This window comes from Eubalaena glacialis, chromosome 12 (genome assembly GCF_028564815.1).
Source record: "Eubalaena glacialis isolate mEubGla1 chromosome 12, mEubGla1.1.hap2.+ XY, whole genome shotgun sequence".
Classification (NCBI taxonomy): Eukaryota; Metazoa; Chordata; class Mammalia; order Artiodactyla; family Balaenidae; genus Eubalaena; species Eubalaena glacialis.
The window spans coordinates 40,884,830-40,907,115 of NC_083727.1; the positions used below are offsets into that span (position 1 = coordinate 40,884,830).

At 33.3% G+C, this 22,286-nt stretch overlaps 1 protein-coding gene across 1 annotated transcript in view; it reads left to right on the top strand.

Moving 5' to 3' along the window:
• Positions 1 to 22,286, top strand: part of TBC1D32 (TBC1 domain family member 32) — a 186,016-nt gene that overhangs the window by 148,344 nt on the left and 15,386 nt on the right. Inside the window, exons 29-32 of the mRNA XM_061206963.1 lie at positions 4,029 to 4,098; positions 6,203 to 6,318; positions 7,138 to 7,292; positions 13,572 to 13,712. Of these exons, the coding sequence (XP_061062946.1) occupies positions 4,029 to 4,098; positions 6,203 to 6,318; positions 7,138 to 7,292; positions 13,572 to 13,712 (482 nt within the window). The remainder of the gene's footprint in view (positions 1 to 4,028; positions 4,099 to 6,202; positions 6,319 to 7,137; positions 7,293 to 13,571; positions 13,713 to 22,286) is intronic.

Below are 22,286 nucleotides of genomic sequence, written 5' to 3' on the forward strand. Positions count from 1 at the left end.
ATGCTTCACAGTGACTCTGGGGTATCCTTTTGTTTCTTGATTTCAATATACAGAAAAATGTTTGTTTATTTATTTATGGCTGCATTGGGTCTTCATTGCTCCATGCTGGCTTTCTCTAGTTGCGGCAAGCGGGGGCTATTCTACTTTGCAGTGCACTGGCTTCTCATTGCGGTGGCTTCTCTTGTTGCAGAGCACGGGCTCTAGGCGCGCGGGCTTCAGTAGTTGTGGCTCGCGGGCTCTAGAGCACAGGCTCAGTAGTTGTGGCGCACGGGCTTAGTTGCTCCTCGACATGTGGGATCTTCCCAGACCAAGGCTCAAACCCATGTCCTCTGCACTGGCAGGTGGGTTCTTAACCACTGTGCCAGCAGGAAAGCCCCAGAAAAAATGTTTAAGTTCATATCTATTTCCATCTCCACCTTGCTTCTAGTTTGATATGTAAAGCACAATTTTTGTTGTTCATTGGATGTTTGTTCATTTATTCATTCATCTACTCGTTCATTCACTCAATGTTTGTTAAGCACTTATTACGTATCCCACACACTATTGTGCACATTTCAGTAAATCACTGGTTACCAGTGATGCATCAGAGTCCCCTGAAAACATCCATTTTTATCATTGAATTTTACTTAATCATTTTGCTCCATCAATTTTATTTCTGAAGATTTGAATTTCTGCTTCATAAGTTGTATTTAGTCCAGATTAAATGTAACAAAGATTATTTCACTGAACTTTTGTAGTCCAAGATCCATTTCTACTTGTCAGGTTGTCATATTGAATGTCAAATACAAATTTAAATATGAAGCCTCTTTTTTAATATATACCTGTAAACCATTTTCTGACTTCATTACTGCTTCAAGAAACTTTTCATTTCTTACTTCTTTTTCTAACGGAATTTTATTCACTCTCAAGTCACCTACATCTGTATCATATTAGTGATTTTTTAAGTGGATATTTGATATTTTTTTTGGTCTGCTTAATACCTCATATATTCTCCTTTAAAACTCTTTTTGGAGATTTAACTGATACCTTCTTTAAAGTGAAATGTGTGGAGCAAGGTATCACTGTCCAATTATAACTGTCTCTAAAGTTCAGTTTTATTCCTTTAAGTGTGGATCTCAACTTCAGTGCACAAGAAGTAAGCTGTAGAGGTCTTCTAAAAAAACAAATGACTGAACAGTCACCTTCTGCAATCTTGTTCAGTAGTCTGGAGTATTTATTTTTACTTTTAAAATGCTCCTCAGAGGATTTTTATATACAGCCACAATTGGAAAGCATTATCTGTTGAAATGTGCAGAGTTAAGTTTTTACTCTGAAGGTACAGAATCATAAGCTTTTAGAGGGAATGGACTTGGGAAATTATTCCTACAACATCAGGAAACTTATCTGTCATCTCAGGCCAACAGCTAGGCCACTCTGGAAAGACTCTATTCTTCCATGGCGAAGAACTAAGAACCTGAACCTTATGTAAATATTCAGTGTCATAGTCTTTTTGGGCAAATTCTCTCATCTTGATTCTTGACTTTATTCCATTCTTTACTGTAATGGTAGAAGGTACTCTGATCTATAGAATTCATGACATTGGGAATGCCCATTCTTAGCACTCTCAGTCCACTGCATACTTCTCCTCTATTGTTAAGATATCTATATGTATTCTACTTTCCAGAAGGGAAACATAAGTATTATCTTAAGCACACAAATCTACATATTAACAAAGATATTTCTTATGCTTAATAATCTAATTTTATGTGTACTGCATTCTAAGTGTTATCATCTAATCTAACTTAAAATTGTTCTGGTAGTAGCTTATAAAATCACTTTTGTCATTATATCACATTATGATAGTTGATAAGTAGGTCTGTTCCATGGCTATAGCAATATATAAAGTCAATGTTTATTTTATTGAAACTATTGAAATTTTGCAAAATCAGCCAATGTCACTGACACTACAGCACTAAAGTTTTACATTATTTAAACTTAGGAAACTAAGAACTTGAAATTATGGTGAGCATATGAATGATGATTAATAGTTTTTAAATATTGGTCATTATTTTGTAAGTGAGAATAATTTGTGGTATATGTTTTAGTACCAAGTGATAGAAACCCAAATCAGACTTTTTTCTTTTTTTCTTTTTTTTGTCTAAGCAGAAGAAGAGGCAGAATCATTGGCTCATAGTATTCAATAATAGGGTAAAGCTGTCCTTAGCAATTTGTCTCCTTTCTATGTCTCTCCCTTTCCTTGTATTGAATATATTGGCTTCATTTTTCTCTACTGGAGACACAGAGTACCTCATAGCCCTGTAGTTAACGGCGAGGGCATTGTGGGGGAATACCATCTTCACGCTACTTTGAAAAATCTGGAGAAGACATTGCTCAGCCTGTTGCTAGGAGAAGGACAAAACCGGTATCCTTCTTCCATAGGGACAGAAGGTACATCTGTTAGCAGAGTAAGAGTTATGAATAGCAAGGAATTAATTCTAAGCTATATGAACTATAGATTAATTGCTATCATTATAGGTGAAATTCAGCAATATTGCTAAGATCGTATTCTGATCTAAATAAGTAAAACTCAGATGTAGCTTATCAGGAAATTAACTGACACCTATCTTTTAAAATTTTTATTTATTTTTCTTTAAGAAATCACCCCTCTAGGCTAGATAGGTGACCAACCAGCCTGGTTTGCCTGGGACTCTGAGGGGTTCCTGGGGCATGAGACTAAGTGCTAAAACCATGCAAGTCCTAGGCAAACTAGGAGAAGAAGTAGGTTACCTTTACCAAGAGTGCTGAAAGATGAATTATTGTTGCTTTAAAGAGTAGATGTTTGATAACCGTGATGTTTACTTTGTTCTTCCCTATCTCTGCAGATCTCAAGGCTACCCATATTTTAAGGTTCAGTTTAAATGCCACTTCTTCCCAATCTCTTCCTCTTATGAATTCATGTAATTCTTTATCTGTACCACTCTTGTTCCACTTTGTGCTTTAAAACATCTTTATCAGAGTTATCTATATACAAATTTTATCTCTGACACTACAGGCAAAGTTCTTTTAGGGCATGGTGTATGATTTATCTTTTATCCCTCATAGATTCTAGCATGGTGCTCCACACTTTATAAGAAGGGATTTATTAAAAGTAATGAATAAATTCATGCGTTAAGTAGGTATATTGTTAATAATATGAGATGTACCAGTGTGTAGTGGGAAAAAAACTGCTGATACAGAATTCAGAAAGCCTAGCTTTTGCCCCTCCCTATCACTAGATAACTCTGTGATTTTGGACAGTTTCCTTATTTGTGTGTGTGTATATCTGCACACACACAGTGCACACGCTATAGTTTCTTCAGGCAAAAATTGAAAGTTTCAGCTAGATCCCCCTTGTTATCTAGTGATGCTTTTGAGTGTTCATGCTTAATTTGGTCATCCAGTGTTGTCAAAGACTAATCCAAACTTTCAGTCTCTCCTGTAGTCCTCTGTACTGTACAACCTCTTCACTTTTGGTAGATGATCACACTTCATACCTCACAGAGAAAATCTGCCTGCAGGAAGAAACTTGTTCAGTCCACCCTCATACATTGCTGTACATTATACGTAGAATAATATCAATTATTCCTTCCTGACACTCACGTGTAAATCTTTAAGAAGTAAACAGACATACTTATCTATATTTGTAATTCAGAATCTTATATATGCATTGCTTGATGAAAGTACAGTATTCTAGACCATTTTTGTGTTAACAGCTTTTGTGTCCTGAAAACCAAGTAAAAGTAGATTGCTTTAAAACTATGATTATTTGTTTTGTACTTAATATACTTTTAAATGCTTTTTTTAGGAGAAAAGTTATTTTGTAAAAAGTTTCCTGTTAATTCCTTTGAAAAATATAACTGACAGCTCTTAAAAGAATAGGATTCATCAGTGTGTTTTCAAAATTTACATTAAAATATGTAAAAATATTGCTTTCATCAATTTTCAATTAAAATGTGATTATTATGCAGAGTTTTATACATTTTTATAACCCAGTGTTCTGTTGTTTATAGCTACTGATGCAAATGTGAAGAATGGAAGTCTTTCATCTGTGCAACAGCTTGGCGTTAAAATGACTGTCAGGTATATTATAGGGAAATATCTCCCTGTGCATTTCTAGAATTTGTTTTGTCTAGCTGATATGTGCTTAATAGTATTTAATTTAACAATCAACTATTTTGTATGCTTTAAATGCAGAGTTTGTCATTCAGAAAATAATAACTTTGTTTTGAGGATATTGACACATAATTAAATTACCCTTACAGGTAAATCAGTTACAGTTCATTACTACTTCATAGGCTAATTACAATGTATTAAGTCTCTATGACTGTCAGGTTTTTTCCAAAAATAACATTTTAAAAATCAGCACATTGGTAGCACAATCATACCATTTTCTAAAATATGTTTAGTTTTTATTGTCAGGATATAGTTATGAGTACAAAAGTATCTTAATGGTAGATGCAGAAGTTAAAATGAATAAACCAATTATAGTAGTTTGAATTTTTTGTACTGAAATTATAATTTTCAAAAGAAATGGACAAGCGGAACAGACTGGGAGTTAAGGTCTGTGTCCTTGAACTCCTCTTTTTCTTGATTATTACATGGGAATCTTGATAGTCCCATTCTATCTACTTCATTGGGTCATCTTCAGAATCAAGTGTAAAAAAGATGCATGTGAAAGCTTTTAAAAAAGACTGTTTGGGGCTTGCTTCCCTGGTGATGCAGTGGTTAAGAATCTACCTGCCAATGCAGGGAACATGGGTTTGAGGCCTGGTCTGGGAAGATCCCAGATGCCGCGGAGCAACTAAGCCCGTGAGCCACAACTACTGAGCCTGCGCTCTAGAGCCCGCGTGCCACAACTACTGAAGCCCATGCACCTAGAGCCCGTGCTCCGCAACAAGAGAAGCCACCGCAATGAGAAGCCCACGCACCGCAACGAAGAGTAGCTCCTGCTCACTGCAACTACAGAAAGCCCACGTGCAGCAACGAAGACCCAACATAGCAAAAAATATATATAATAATAACAATAAAAATAAAAAGGACTGTGTAAATCCATAGCATTATAACAAAAACTATGATAGTAATTCTAGCTCACCCACCTATATCACATAGGGTATATAACCCATTGATTATGTTTTGTGACCCTATACCCGCCTTTTATATTGTAATGACCTATTTCCATTCTGAAATGGAAACCATAGATAATATGAGCAGTCTAGTCACATATATTTTTTTAATTCAACATAATGTCTTACTGTTAAGAAATAAACAAAGTGATTTATAATGAAATGTTTGTATACTACTATGGTGCCAGTAGTGAGACATAGCTGGCACCCATTTAGAATCATTGTAGCTGTGGCAGCTACAGCTAGAGACTGATTTTATTTTGGTGCATCAAATATTACAAGAGGGTTGCCACTGGCAAAGTGACTTTGCAAAATGGTGAACAAGTCTTAGTAAGGCTTCAAGCAAAGCAAAAGAACTATCTTTCCCTAACTTACACATGGTTTCATTCAGTGTATAATAAAATATATGACTAATATTTTATGATTTATATGAAACAGAATTCGTTTCAGATAATTATAAATAGATTTTTCATCTATGCAAATGACAGGCAGAACATTTACAAGTTGTTACTGTGCAGGACTAACTGTCCCATGTCTAACCTCCTGGCCCTTACTCAGCAACTATCAGTAGTCCCCCAGTCACTATGACAATCAAAAGCACTCCCATAAATTTCCAAACTAGCCCCTGGGGGAAGTGCCACCCTCATATAGAACCATTGGACTATATGAACTCAAAAATTGCTTCTAAACTTAACATTATGTCAATCTAGCCTATGAACATTCCATGTTTTAGATTAAGTTCAGGAAAAAATGCTTATATTCTACTACTCGTCTATAGTATCCATGTTTTGTTCTTTCACTACCATTTCATTTTCCTTTAAAGTTATTGTATTTACCAGATGAATACTGCTAATTCCAATAGATCATAATTATCAGGTACATATATTGAGTGTTATTCTTTCATAAGTGCTCTGTATAACATAGTTACGCTAAAAGTAGAAATTTGAAAACTTAAAACCATGAGATCTCAAGAGAACTACACTTTGATGAATGTTAAAAAATGAATTTACAATGCAGGGCCTGACATTTTTTCATTCTGTATGTTTTCTGGGGTTTTACAGGTATGGCAAGTTCCTCAACCTGTTAAGAGATGGTGCAGAAAATGATCTTACCTTGGTTTTAAAGCATTGTGAGAGATTCCTGAAACAGCAGCAAGCTTCTGTAAAATCTTCTCTTCATATCCTTTTCGAATAATTGACAGTACTTGAACTCTCTTTATATGTTTTTCAGAATTCTTTGATGGGGTACTTTAATACATTTATAGGAAAATAATACTTTGACCTATATTAGTGATTTGTTATGATATACCTTTATGGTATTTTATTCTATATTTTAAATATGTACTTTATTAGACTGAGTAGTAATTATTAAATTTTATTAGTTGAATCTTAAATGAATAAGTAAAGTTATTAGAATGTATTTTCAGTTATATATAAGGAAGTTTTAAAAATAGGTTTAGTAAATCAGAATAATACTCTAGATTTAGTAAATCTAGAATAAGAATAAAACATGCCTTTATTTTATTTGAATTGGTTGTCTTTCAGAAATAGGGTTTGACTTTAAGAAAAAAGTGTATACAGATCTTTTGCATTACTGAATTCTCAAAATGTGTGGATTTTTTTTTTATACTTGATTATGCTAATAATTTGGCAGATAACCTAAACTAGAGAAAGGATGGTACTATTGTGTTAGTGACTTGAACAGTGTGTTTCCACGGAACAGATAGTTTTTCCTCCGGTTGCTGGTGCTGTTGGCCTCCACTGGGCGTGTCAGCACACATGGTACATTAAAATAGTCACTGTGCAAGTGATTTCTTTTATTAATAAAGTTTGATTTTATATCAGTAGCTTATAAATTGATTGAAGACAAAATGAGGACTAAGTATCCTTAATATCTCTTTCCTGATAGAGATTCTGGAAATGAATATTTATGGAGTTCTTATATCTCACCATGTTAAGATAAACTATTATAAAAGTTCCTTAACTGTGCTTTTCAGTCTGCTTGCAGGGGAGTTACACTGGCCATGACTGGTTTGTATCTTCTTTGTTCATAATAATGTTGGGGGACAAAGACAAGACATTCCGATTTCTTCAGCAGTTCTCCAGGCTTCTGACTTCTGCTTTCCTTTGGTTGCCAAGACTACATATTTCTGTAAGACTTTTTAGTCTATTTTTAAAGGAGTATTTTAAATTTTAAGGAAAATCCTATTTAAATTCATTGGGATCTTATTATTTTATTTGTAGAGTGCGCTACGTACTCAGTATACTCAATATTCGTTTTCTATCTGAATGCAATTTTGAGTGATTCCTTTTGAAGGTATAGATTTGGCATTTTCTCGAATACTTGCTGTCTTACCTAATGGTAACTGAATGAAAGATTAGTGATAATAGGTGCATTATTAAATTTTAAACTTGTCATTTAGTAAATTATAAAATTCCATACATAAAAAGAAAACTATTGAATGGATATTTTTATTCTTGCTTTGTTAGAAAGAATCTCTAGTTAAATTATAGTATGAGAAAATAATAAGTTGAAATTGTATCCATATTGTATAGAGGAAAAGCACACTAACTTTATATACATTTTGGAAATCTATGATGAGTTTTGATTAAGGTAGTATAGTGTATTTTTAAAGATTTTACTAGTTCCATGAGATCCAAGTTTAAAGGTAAGTGCATCCCTCAATTTATTAAAGTTTCTGTATTTTGTTTTACTTATGTACTTACTGCATTTAAGACCTCCAACTTGGGGAAACTATCCATTAAAATAAGCCATGCTAATGCTTCCCAAACCTTTTTCGTGACATGTTGTACTTGGACAACAGAATTAACACGGCACCCAAGGATAAGTTGTTAAGGCGGCTACAGAGTATCTATGTCAAGTTAAATGAAAGCATTTATGACATGCTTTTGCAGTATGTATTTGTGATAAAGAAAAGAAAGCACCAAGGAATACATTAAATATTGAAATTTTATGATTTTATGCTTGAAATAGCTGTATGTAATTCCTGAATAATACTTCACCATAATGAGAAATTTGCTCACGTGAACAGTAGGAAGCAAAAGGCAAAAAGCTATGTACTAGCTTTTCTCCAATCAATGGAACTGTTTTCCTTCTGTTAACCGGAGTTCGAACAATTCTTTAAATTGTACGTGAAGATTTAAAATATCTTAAAGGTCTTTCACTCTTTCATTTACAAATGTAATGTTAAAAATTCTTTTGATAATAAGTATGGATTTTAAGTCTATCACACATTTTCATGTCAGGTATTTTAAAATGATACCTACATGCCACTAGTCTTAAGTATTCTACTTTAGTGTTCAGAGTGTGACACAGTCAGACATCACCAATGAACTGTTTTTAACCGTAATTTTGTAAAGTTGCATTTCTGCTTTGACGCTATAAACCTAGTTTTCTCACACATTATTTTATTTTTAACACAACAAGAGTGATGTGCTCCACTAGCATTTCTTCCTATAAAACTGAAATCAGGCAGGACTCTAGCAGCTTTGAGTTTATTAGATTTACCATTTTGATAGCATCAATTTAATATGGAATATAGATCTGTGAATGGAATGGAGTGACTTATTACTCAGGGGTTTTAGAATGAGCTCTTGATGTAAAACCTTGACACCTTTCTGTTGGTGCAGCTATATCATCAGTGAAGACTCATGCAGTGCCTTTTGTAGTATCATTTTTTTTCCTTTTCAAGTACAAATATACCAAGTTGAATATTTTATTACCAGTAGTTTGTTTTACTGTTTCTTTGTAAAGCAAATAACATTCTGCTAAACATTCCTCTTCAAGGATTCTATCTAGAACTGTTAGCTAAGTGCAGTTACTAATGTCCGTATAGTCAGTACTCCATAGTTTAAATGTTTTTGATTTAATAATCTTTTGGATTGGTGTTCTTGCTATGCCACTTCCCTTGTTAGTGCATGCAGTAATAGACTTAATATATTACTTAAAAAGTGGTCCTTTTCTATTATGCTTGTTCCATTGATCTCAGACATTACACTGACACTTTCTATGCAGGTTGACAAAATAAGCAAATCTGCAGTTGCCACAAGACGTGTTAAAGACACTTTAACTTTAGCCATTAATAGCACAGACTTGTCCACCATCTTTAGCACAATACCACATTTTTGTAGTCAACCTCAAAAAAGCTTCAACCTGTTCCCCCAGTCCCCCATTCCCCTACCTCATTACCCTGTTCTATTTTTTTCCTTTTGTTCCATAGCCTACATCAATTCCCACTATGCTTCTTAATTTATGTATGTTTATTATTTATACACTTAAACATAAGCTCTCTGAGGGCAGGGTTTTGTCTGCTGACACGTCCCAAACTACGTCCCATCATAATTATTCAGTAAATGTGCTGATGTATGAATTACTATTTAAATAGATATTTGTAAAGGACAGTAGGCTTTTTTATTACTTTAGAAAATGTATTTAAGAGAGCTCCTCTACATTCGTAAAAGTGTTGTAAGCAAATTGCATCAAAAAGATTTAAAAATTTGGCCTAGGATAAACAGTATAGGACATAATGAAATATTAATTTGAAGTTCTCAAAATTTTATAAACCATTACTATTGTGAGATAAAAATAATTTGAAAAATGTGTCCTTAAGCTGTTTAGACCAGAATAACTCTTTAATGTACTGATTTAATTAAATTATCTTCCAATTTTATTTGTCCTTAAGAAAATCCTTCCTGAATGATAAAATAATCATTTTTTACGGAATTTCATCAAGAATCAGTTTGACTAATTGTTAACATCAAAGCTGTTAATAAATGTAGATTAAGAAAAATCAAGAAATCAGTTATTTCCATGGAGGAATACCTAATCTCAAACAATAATTATAATAAAAGTTACAGTCATATATGCCTTCTCTGTTAGTAGAAACATATGAAATAGAACAAATTAAATTGAAACAAAAACTGAAGTATTTTAATGCACATAAAACCAAAACTCCATTGATGATAAACCAGGCTGAAGTGGCATTCAAATGAAGTACTGTAGTTCAACAGGAAGGTATCATGGAACACTTACTTTATATACATTATATTATTTATATAGATAAAATAAGGGTGTGTGCGAATATCTATATCTTCCTCTTCATAAAATAAAGTAATAATTACCTAACACGGGAAGTTTGGAGTTAAAAATTCTAATAGCATTGAAATATTGATTTGATTTAAATTTTACAACCATTAGCATGTCGTGGCACATTTGTAACCCATTTGCAGGGCATTAGCAATAGTAAGTCATGTAACCAGTCACTTGCTGGAAAGAGGACAGGTGTCAAAACCCCTTCCCTTTCTTACATGTGACTTTAAATCTTAATCATATTTGAAGATTCCATTTTCCCATGTGTTTTTTTTTTTTCCCCCTGAGAGGAGAAAGATTTGTTTTTTAGAATTATAGAATCGAAGTTTAAAAAGATATCTCCAGAGTTTTCTATTCACCCCTCTGCACGATGTGCATGATGCACACGCTGCACAGTCACCGCAGTACTGCCAGTGTTTCATTAAACACGGCCTGTTCTCTGCCCACGGAACCCTAGAGTGGAGGACTGGAGTGGATTGGATTGGATCAGTTTGGATTGGTTTGGAGAGTTTGTCTTTTCTAATAGGGTCTTTCTATTTAATTTCCATAGATTTTTCTTAGTGTCAGGAATAAAATGACTCATCAGAACTACCTCTAGTGGAAGAAAACAACTAAGACTGCTTACTGTGTTTCATTTCTTTAAGCACATATCTTTCATTTTTAATCATTAAAGCCAAATACTCTAAGAAGTGGCATAATGTGAACATTTTGGTACGGATAATTTTTCACTGATAATTTTTTGCATGATACTGGCCTAGTGTATATGTTACTTAAGTGATCTATTAAATGCTGTGATCCTATATGTGGTCTGCTTAATCCTATATTCTGAATTTTATTTAGAGTTACCTTTTATTAAGCGTTACCATCCTTTCCAAGAGTTATGACTAACCAAAATATATCAAAACACTAAAAGTATAACAAACATAATTTATAATTTGATGATTCAGAAGTTTCCTTGTTATATTCATGTGACGCAGAGCTGTCATTATTGATTTGGTTTTATGAATACCATTTACTGTAAATTAGAGTTATGAAATAAAAATAGACCAATTAACAAAACTTTTTTTTTTTTTTTTTAATTATTTTATTTTTGGCTGTGTTGGGTCTTCGTTTCTGTGCGAGGGCTTTCTCTAGCTGCGGCAAGCGGGGGCCACTCTTCATCGCGGTGCGCGGGCCTCTCACTATCGTGGGCTCTCTTGTTGCGGAGCACAGGCTCCAGACGCACAGGCTCAGTAGTTGTGGCTCACGGGCCTAGTTGCTCCGCGGCATGTGGGATCTTCCCAGACCAGGGCTCGAACCCGCGTCCCCTGCACTAGCAGGCAGACTCTCAACCACTGTGCCACCAGGGAAGCCCCAAAACTTTTATTATAAGAAAGTTTCCTGTGATTACATTGTGCAGTCATTAGTATGTTGTTGTCATTCAGTCAATTTGTTGAGTAGCTACTCTATGCAGGGCTTGGCGCTAGGAGCTGTGTTGGTTACCAAAATTTATGGCATAATTTCTTCCAACAGAGTATAATTCATAAGAGTAGAAGAATTCTTGCCTTATCTTTGGGAATCCATTACATAATAATGTTTTTTTTCTTTGAGAAGGTAATTAATTAGTCTATTATCTCCATCTCTATACAAACCTATTCTAAATATGTTGTTTTTAATGCAAATTAGAGAACACTATGTAAGAAATATTTCCAATATATACAATTCTTACACTATTATATATATATATTCAGAAAATTATTAGCTAAGTTTACATTGAAAATTAAAGTATTACATTTGTATAAGTTGATTTATTTTGCTTTTACATATATTTATTAGATTCATTAATTCTACTCTACAGATAGTAATTAGTGAAACATTGTGTATTCAACAAAAGAAGATAAATCAAAGGGTACTAATTCTCATTCAGTTCATATTATTATTCTTAACTACTTAATAAAAGTAATTTTCTTTGCACATCCATCTGAAGTTGACTACAAGATGTTCATTTAATATGCTATGTATGTCTTCATTGTCAGTATATAATATTAATTTTTTTGTGTAGTGAGATATCTCCCTAAGAACCTATCATAAAATATATGTTTGTACCTGTATGTTCCCACGAATATATATTTCTACAATGTGAAATGGTAAACCATTTATCATAATAAATGATAAAACACAAAAACTACTGATAAATCAACGCACTGATTTCAGAAATTTTCATATATTACTCAAACCTAAATCCTTAAAAATGGTTTAGCAGTATAAAGTTTGAAAAAATCCTCCTTATTTTAACTCTTATGTAATTGTTATATATGAGTTTGATTTTTGATTTTAAAGTATTAACTTTCTTTTATTAAAAAAGTTTGAGTTGCCCAGTACAGGTAAAAACGTTAAAATGGCTCTCTAGAAGTCAGATCTAATTTGAGTATCAATGTTTATTATAAGTCTGTAGGATATAATTGCTAGTCTAATAGTTTTTCTTGAAACAGAATTACATCTTCAGGTTTGTTCTTTGTTTAAAAAATTTATTGTGGTTAGATGTTGGGTTTAAAGTGTAACACTCATTAAAACATTGAGCATTCATGATAAATTGTACCCAAGAACTAAATTGAAAAAATAACCGACTTTATGAAGAAATGGCTGAAAAATGCAATGCAAGTTTGTAAATATATGTGTATATGTATCTATACATATATAATATATACATAGACATATAAATAAATATAAAAATATATGAAATAAATTTTATATATTTGTAGATAGATAGCCTGAGTACTTTGATGGGGATGCATCACGGTTTTAGATATGAATTTCTTATGGATTTCCCAATTTCACTTATTAGTAACTAGAGCTTAGATTTGGGTTATTTAACATTAACTTAGAAAAAGCGGATTAGGCAAATACCAAGAGCTGACAAACTAAATAAACCTTTTTGATGTTTTAGAGTCATTGACTAAATCCAAGGATATATAAGCATATTGAAATATACTTAGTTTTAAAATGTAAAGCATTTATTACTCATGTACTCATCCATGTATTTATTCTTTCATGCAACATCCATCTCCATTATTCCATAAGGGATTGAATTTGTCACAATTACAAAGTGTTAATTTTATTCCTTTATCTTGGAAGGAAGGTATATCATACTACCTTATTGAGTTTTCATCTTTCTGTAGTATTTAATGTTCTAACTTTTTAACTTACATAAAATTTGCAGTAGCTTGTTATGCCACCATGGTAATTTTGAAGTAGCAATTTAGAGCAAAAGATTTAGATGAATTTGATTGGTTTTAAATTAGCTGCATATTCATTAATTCTCAATTTTTCTCTTTTATGCAGAGGTACCTACTTATTGACACTATAGAATCTGGCATTCATCCAGTATATTTTTGCAGCACTCACTATATTGAAATGCTACTGAAAGCAGAAGTGCCACTTGTATTTTCAGCTTTTCACATGTCTGGTTTTGCACCATCACAGGTAATCCATAGGAAATAGTATTTCTTCAACTCCCAGATCTCAGTGTATTTAAAGAAAATTACATTCTCATCAAATATAGGAAATACATTGAAATTAATCACGTCATTTTTGTAAGTAGTCATACATCTCTATGTGTTTAAATCTTTAAACTGGCTTTTTTCCCCTAGGTCTTTTATAACATATAGGTTTGCTTTATAGTAGATCCCTGGCATTCACAGATGTTGAGTTCTGTTTCAGCTATTCAAGACATAGACATTCTGAAAGTCTATGACATGTAGCTATTTTTTTTTTAACATCTTTATTGGAGTATAATTGCTTTACAATGGTGTGTTAGTTTCTGCTATATAACAAAGTGAATCAGCTATACGTATACATATATCCCCATATCCCCTCCCTCTTGCGCTTCCCTCTCACCCTCCCTATCCCACCCCTCTAGATGGTCACAAAGCACCGAGTTGATCTCCCTGTGCTATGCTGCTGCTTCCCACTAGCTATCTATTTTACATTTGGTAGTGTATATATGTCCATGCCACTCTCTCCCTCCGTCCCATCTTACCCTTCCCCCTCCCCAAGTCCTCAAGTCCATTCTCTACATCTGCATCTTTATTCCTGCCCTGCCCCTGGGTTCTTCAGAACCTTTTTTTTTTTTAATTCCACATATATGTGTTAGCATACAGTATTTGTTTTTCTCTTTCTGACTTACTTCACTCTGTATGACAGACTCTAGGTCCATCCACCTCACTACAAATAACTCAATTTCGTTTCTTTTTATGGCTGAGTAATATTCTGTTGTATATATGTACCACATCTTCTTTATCCATTCATCTGTCGATGGACACTTAGGTTGCTTCCATGTCCTGGCTATTGTAAATAGAGCTGCAGTGAACATGGTGGTACATGACTCTTTTTGAATTATGGTTTTCTCCAGGTATGCCCAGTAGTGGGATTGCTGGGTCGTATGGTAGTTCTATTTTTAGTTTTTGAAGGACCCTCCATACTGTTCTCCATAGTGGCTGTATCAATTTACATTCCCACCAACAGTACAAGAGGGTTCCCTTTTCTCCACACCCTCTCCAGCATTTATTGTTTGTAGACTTTTTGATGATGGCCATTCTGACTGGTGTGAGGTGATATCTCATTGTAGTTTTGATTTGCATTTCTCTGATGATTAGTGATGTTGAGCATCCTTTCATGTGTTTGTTGCCAATCTGTGTATCTTCTTTGGAGAAATGTCTATTTAGGTCTTCTGCCCATTTTTGGATTGGGTTGTTTGTTTTTTTGATATTGAGCTGCATGAACTGCTTGTATATTTTGGAGATTAATCCTTTGTCAGTTGCTTTGTTTACAAATATTTTCTCCCATTCTGAGGCTTGTCTTTTCGTCTTGTTTATGGTTTCCTTTGCTGTGCAAAGGCTTTTAAGTTTCATTAGGTCCCATTTCTTTATGTTTGTTTTTATTTCCATTTATCTAGGAGGTGGGTCAAAAAGGATCTTGCTGTGATTTATGTCATAGAGTGTTCTGCCTATGTTTTCCTCTAAGAGTTTTAGAGTGTCTGGCCTTACACTTAGGTCTTTAATCCATTTTGAGTTTATTTTTGTGTATGGTGTTAGGGAGTGTTCTAATTTCATTCTTTTACATGTAGTTGTCCAGTTTTCCCAGCACCACTTACTGAAGAGGCTGTCTTTGCTCCACTGTATATTCTTGCCTCCTTTATCAAAGATAAGGTGTCCATACTGTGCATGGGTTTATCTCTGGGCTTTCTATCCTGTAACATTGATCTATATTTCTGTTTTTGTGCCAATACCATACTGTCTTGATTACTGTAGCTTTGTAGTATAGTCTGAAGCCCGGGAACCTGATTCCTCCAGCTCCACTTTTCGTTCTCAAGATTGCTTTGGTTATTTGGGGTCTTTTGTGTATTCCATACAAATTGTGAAATTTTTTGTTCTAGTTCTGTGAAAAATGCCATTGGTAGTTTGATAGGGATCGCATTGAATCTGTAGATTTCTTTGGGTAAGTATAGTCATTTTCACAATGTTGATTCTTCCAATATAAGAACGTGGTATATCTCTCCATCTGTTTGTCTCATCTTTAATTTCTTTCATCAGTGTCTTATAGTTTTCTGCATACAGGTCTTTTGTCTCCTTAGGTAGGTTTATTCCTAGGTATTTTATTCTTTTTGTTGCAATGGTAAAGGGGAGTGTTTCCTTAATTTCTCTTTCAAATTTTTCATCGTCAGTGTATAGGAATGCAAGAGTGTTCTGTGCATTAATTTTGTATCCTGCTACTTTACCAAATTCATTGATTAGCTCTAGTAGTTTTCTGGTAACATCTTTAGGATTCTCTGTGTATAGTATCAATGTCATCTACAGACAGTGACAGTTTTACTTCTTCTCCGATCTGGATTCCTTTTATTTCTTTTTCTTCTCTGATGGCTGTGGCTAAAACTTCCAAAACTATGTTGAGTAATAGTGGTGAGAGTGGGCAACCTTGTCTTGTTCCTGATCTTAGTGGAAATGCTTTCAGTTTTTCACCATTGAGAACAATGTTGGCTGTGGGTTTGTCATATATGGCCTTTATTATGTTGAGGTAGGTTCCCTCTATGCCTACTTTCTGGAGCGGTTTTATCATAAATTGGTGTTGAATTTTGTCAAAAGCTTTTTCTGCGTCTATTGAGATTATCCTATGGTTTTTCTCCTTCAATTTGTTAATATGGTGTATCACATTGATTGATTTGAGTATACTGAAGAATTCTTGCATCCGTGGGATAAACCCCACTTGATCAAGGTGTATGATCCTTTTAATGTGCTGTTGGATTCTGTTTGCTAGTATGTTGCTGAGGATTTTTGCATGTTTGTTCATCAGTGATATTGGCCTGTAGTTTTCTTTCTTTGTGACATCTTTGTCTGGTTTTGGTATCGGTGATGGTGGCCTCGCAGAATGAGTTTGGGAGTGTTCCTCCCTCTGCTATATTTTGGAAGAGTTTGAGAAGGATAGGTGTTAGCTCTTCTCTAAATGTTGATAGAATTCGCCTGTGAAGCCATCTGGTCCTGGGCTTTTGTTTGTTGGAAGGTTTTTAATCACAGTTTCAATTTCATTGCTTGTGATTGGTCTGTTTATATTTTCTATTTCTTCCTGGTTCAGTCTCGGAAGATTGTGCTCTTCTAAGAGTTTGTCCATTTCTTCCAGGTTGTCCATTTTATTTTCATATAGTTGCTTGTAGTAATGTATCATGATTCTTTGTATTTCTGCAGTGTCAGTTGTTACTTCTCCTTTTTCATTTCTAATTCTACTGATTTGAGTCTTCTCCCTTTTTTTCTTGATGAGTCTGGCTAATGGTTTATCAATTTTGTTTATCTTCTCAAAGAACCAGCTTTTAGTTTTATTGATCTTTGCTATTGTTTCCTTCATTTCTTTTTCATTTATTTCTAATCTGATCTTTATGATATCTTTTCTTCTGCTAACTTTGGGGTTTTTTTTGTTCTTCTTTCTCTGTTTGCTTTAGGTGTAAGGTTAGGTTGTTGATTGGAGATGTTTCTTGTTTCTTGAGGTAGGATTATGTTGCTATAAACTTCCCTCTTAGAACTGCTTTTGCTGCATCCCGTAGGTTTTGGGTCATTGTGTTTTTATTGTCATTTGTTTCTAGGTATTTTTGGATTTCCTCTTTGATTTCTTCAGTGACCTCTTGGTTATTTAGTAGTGTATTGTTTAGCCTCCATGAGTTTGTATTTGTTACAGATCTTTTCCTGTAATTGATATCTAGTCTCATAGCGTTGTGGTTGGAAAAGATACTTGATACGATTTCAGTTTTCTTAAATTTACCAGGGCTTGATTTCTGACCCAAGATATGATCTATCCTGGAGAATGTTCCTTGAGCACTTGAGAAGAAAGTTTATTCTGTTGTTTTTTTGGTGGAATGTCCTATAAAGATCAATTAAGTCCATCTTGTTTAATGTGTCATTTAAAGCTTATGTTTCCTTATTTGTTTTCATTTTGGATGGTCTGTCCATTGGTGAAAGTGGGGTTTTAAAGTCTCCTACTATGATTGTGTTACTGTCAATTTCCCCTTTTATGGCTGTTAGCATTTGCCTTATGTATTGAGGTGCTCCAATGTTGGGTGCATAAATATTTACAATTGTTATTATCTTCTTCTTAGATTGATCCCTTGATCAATGTAGTGTCCTTCTTTGTCTCTTGTAATAGTCTTTATTTTAACGTCTATTTTGTCTGATGTGAGAATTGGTACTCCAGCTTTCTTTTGATTACCATTTGCATTTTTAATGGCAATGATAATATCTCCTTCATAAGGCTTCTGTAAGGATTAAGTAGGGTAACTAAGGGCAAGAAGTCTTATCACCACTGTGTATCTGGTATGTGAGATACTGTATCTTATCTAACAGTAAGCGTTCTTGTCTCTGCTTTTGGGGTACTGGGAAGGTTTAATGGTTTTTTGAGGGCCTGGAATTGGAAATGTGGTCATATGCAGTAGCCACAGATGTCTCCCTCCTGTGCATAGTTAGTCCTTCATTGGTGGAGTGTGGATTGTTTCTTCACTATGTTATCAGGCTCAAATTTAATATTGTAGAACTTAAACCTTTTTTCTAATTTTAGAATCTTTAGGTCAGAGTCCCAGAAGGTAGAAATACTTAATCAAAAAGATATGAACACTTTTAAGGGTCTTGATGCATATTATCAAATTGCTTTGATTTTTATTCTAAGAAAAATGAAGAGACTGTCTGTTCTTCAGGACTGTGTATTTGGCTTTTTCAAAACTAATTGCTAAATTTTTAAAATTTGGGGGGGTTGGGGAGTTTTTTAAACATTAATATGGTTGATTATAATTCCATAGCTTTGTTAACTAGATGTATCTTTTTATTAATTGCCCACCTGTCTTAGTGTTTCCTATTAGCTTGTAAATAGTCTTTAAAAGTAACTACCACTACCCAAATCTCTTCAATTCTTGAGTAATAAATATTTTACATATTTACTTTTGTAATATATTGGCTATTTACTTATTTACTATTGTATTTTACTTATTGTAACTTTATATTGTGTCTTAAAGTGGGGTAAGAGTAAGCCTATCATTTCCTTCCTCTTTCCTTAAAAAGTTAGTTTAGCTATTTCTACCTAATGGTTCCTCTTTGTGCACTTTAAGATGATTTTTCCCAGTTCAAAGTGGGCATTTGAGTTTGAAATTTAGATTGCTATTATGTTAAACTATAGATCCTCACTGTACTCAACCTTCCTATCTAGGAACATGGTAAGTTTTGACATTTATTTTCTTTATGTTATAGTTTACTAAAGTTGTAAAGCTTTTTCCAGGGGTGTACATTTCTCACAGATATTTCTAATTAGTTTAGCTTGATCTCATTTTTCAGTTTTATTTTCTCTTTGGTTATTATTAATAACTAATAAAGTCATTAGCTTTTGTATGTTAATTTGGTTATATGTTTTTTCTAGATTTTTGTTAATTTTTTCCTCCAACCTTCTAATGTACTTTATTTCTGCTTCATTCTTTTTTTAATTATGTAATTTTTCATTAAGCATAATACCCTCCACGGCCATCCCATGTTGTCCCAAATGGCAAAATTTTATTCTTTTTTATGGCTGAATAATATTCCATTGTATATATATGTACCACATCTTCTTCTATCCAGTTTATCTGTTGATGGACACTTATTTTGCTTCCATATCTTGGCTCTCATAAATAGTGCTGAATATGAACATTAAGGTGCATATATAACAAATCAGCAGCAGACTCACAGATACAGAGAACAATCTAGTAGTTACCAGAGAGGGGAGAGGGTTGAGTGGAGGGGCAAAATAGGTGAAGGGGATTAAGAAGTGCACACGACTAAGTATGAAATGTTACAGCATAGGAAATATAGTCAGTATTGTAGAATAACTTTATATGGAGTATAATCTGTAAAAATATCAAATTACTGTGTTATACACCTGAAACTAATATAACATTTTAAGTCAACTATACTTCAACAAAAAATTTTTGGAAAATTTTCCACTATAATACTAGGTAATAGTGGCTTACTTGTTTTAGACTTGAATGATTACTGGGAGATCATCCAGCATTTCACCATTAAGTAGTAACTATTTATGGAGAATATTTTTCCCTGTCATGCTATGGAAGAATCTTTCTAGTCTATGTAAGGTATTGAATTTTGATTTCTTTCTTTTAATCAAGTGAGAATGTTGAATTTTGTCAAGTTCCTTTATGGTTAAGATTATCTTGATCTTGGAACTTATTTGACCTGTTTATAGGACATGTTGATAGATTTTTTAATAGTAAACTATCCTAGCATTCCTTTGGATTTGTCCTACTGGAGGTCTTTTTCTTTTAACCAGACAATATAGTTCCTGACATTATGACATGTGCCTTTATACTTATTTTGAAGAGACCTTATGTCATTTATTACATCTACTTGCATCAGGTTACTCTGCCCGCTGAATTTTAAATTTCCTGAAGTTTAATAAGAAGTCTAAATATAACAGAGGAATTGCATGTAGTGGAAAAGCCAATTCTTTCTGTGCCAATTCTAGCTCTTACTGTGTATGTACCTAAAACACTTCTGAGAATTTTGAAACAGAAAATGTTTAATTCTGCTTGGAAGTAGTTACTTAAATATTTACTATAAGCTCAACAGTCCATTCTTTCTATTTTTTTTTAATAATTCAAGCCAGGGAGCAATATGTTCCTGAGAGTTCCTTGTGTCATTCTAGTCTTGATTAATATGATGTATATTGTCTTATATCTCCAATCATTTATTAAATTGCTAACATATAACCTTTAAGAATGGACTACTAAAAACTGTGGGGAAAAACTTGCAATACCTAAGGCCCCACTATATCAATTTAGTACCTCTTAATCATTTTGGCATCTCTTTAACAATTTGATATATGTTTATCAGTTTGAAACTGCATACATGTAACAGGTTTACCTAATAAGAACTACTGCATTATTTCTGAGTAGTAATGTTAGTATGTTTCTTAAATTTATCTAATGTAAAAATGCCTTTTTAATGGCTCCTTATGTGAGCTAATCATTTTGTGCCTTAAGAAGTGTGTATCATTGCTTTGTTTATATTATTTGCCATTTTATTGCTAATTATGAACTATGAGAACAACTTTTAAGTAACTAGGTATAGGTGGTTAAGTAATTATTTGGGGACAAATTTTGTATTTCAAAGCTTATTCATTCTGATCTAATTAAGAGCGGTGCTTTTTGAAGTTGCGTGTTTATAGACACTAAGGGATTGGTTGATTAATGAAGGAATTTGTGAGCAGGTTGCTAAATAAAATATACAGATCTCTAGAGTAAAAATAATAAGCTTAACTAGAATACAAAAAAATTAAATGTAGTTAGAAATATATATTTGTTGATTAGAGTTTGAGTAACTGAGATTGGAAGGAAAATCAAAATTCAAATATATATTCTTTCTTTTTAAATGAACAGAAAATCACATGTTCTAACTTTTTGACCAATTTTATTCTTTGGTTAAAAAAAACTTTATTGTATTTTAGTAATTTTCGTGCTTTAAGAAGTACCCTTTATCTTTAATGATTTATCTTTTTTTCCTTGGGGTTGTCATTCTGCATATCAGTGATTATTGTACTATACTGTGTCAGCAAGTGGGCTAACATGGATAATCCTCCGAATATATTTACCCCCACCATGAAAGCAGGATTAAAGAAAACTGTTTTATTATTTCATATTTTGTGACATAATGCTTTTGTAAAATGCGAAATTATACAAATGTAAAGCTAAATTTCAAGACTGGGAATGCCCCTTGTTCAGTCACATTCATAAATGTGCATGTCCCCAAGCTTTCCCTTTCCTCACATTGTTGATGTTGCTACTTGAAATGATACCTTCTCCCTCCTTGTGCCCCATCTTTACTTGTCAGGTATTTATCCTTGATGTCTGTCCAAATGGAAGCTTTTTGGATCACCTACAAGTAGATGATTCTGCTTTGAATTTGTTTGCAGTTTCTGTATTATTCTTCTGGTAGAAATATATCTTTTTCTTTGTGGAATCATTATTTGTGTGTTTACCTCTTTCTTACTAGTTGAAGTTCCTTAAAGGTATGTGTGCCTGACCTATCTTCAAGTCCTTTAAGTGTCTGACACAGTGTCTTGTCTAGAAGTGCAACAAAAATAGTATCTTTTTATTTATAACAACTTTTTGCAGTATAAAAAGTGTGTTTCCAGATCTTATTTCATTTAAAATTTTAACTTCATGACAAATGGAGAAATTCAGGATCAGTGAAGTGAGTTAATTGACTTACTGATATCACCCTGATAGCAAGGACTTCACTTTAAACCACATCTTACTTTACTAATATTCTTTCTATGATGAACAAATAATGCCAGAAGAGCTGTTAAAAATAGTGTCTTTGTATCATAAAACTTGATCATTTAGAGCATACCTATTTTGACTTAATCAGGTATCCATAAGTAATTGTTCTAACCAATGTTTTTTCTTAAGAATTAAGTAAATGTTTTGAAGATTGTTTTTTTTATATCTAGATACAAGTGAGAATAATTTACCTCAGATAAAAT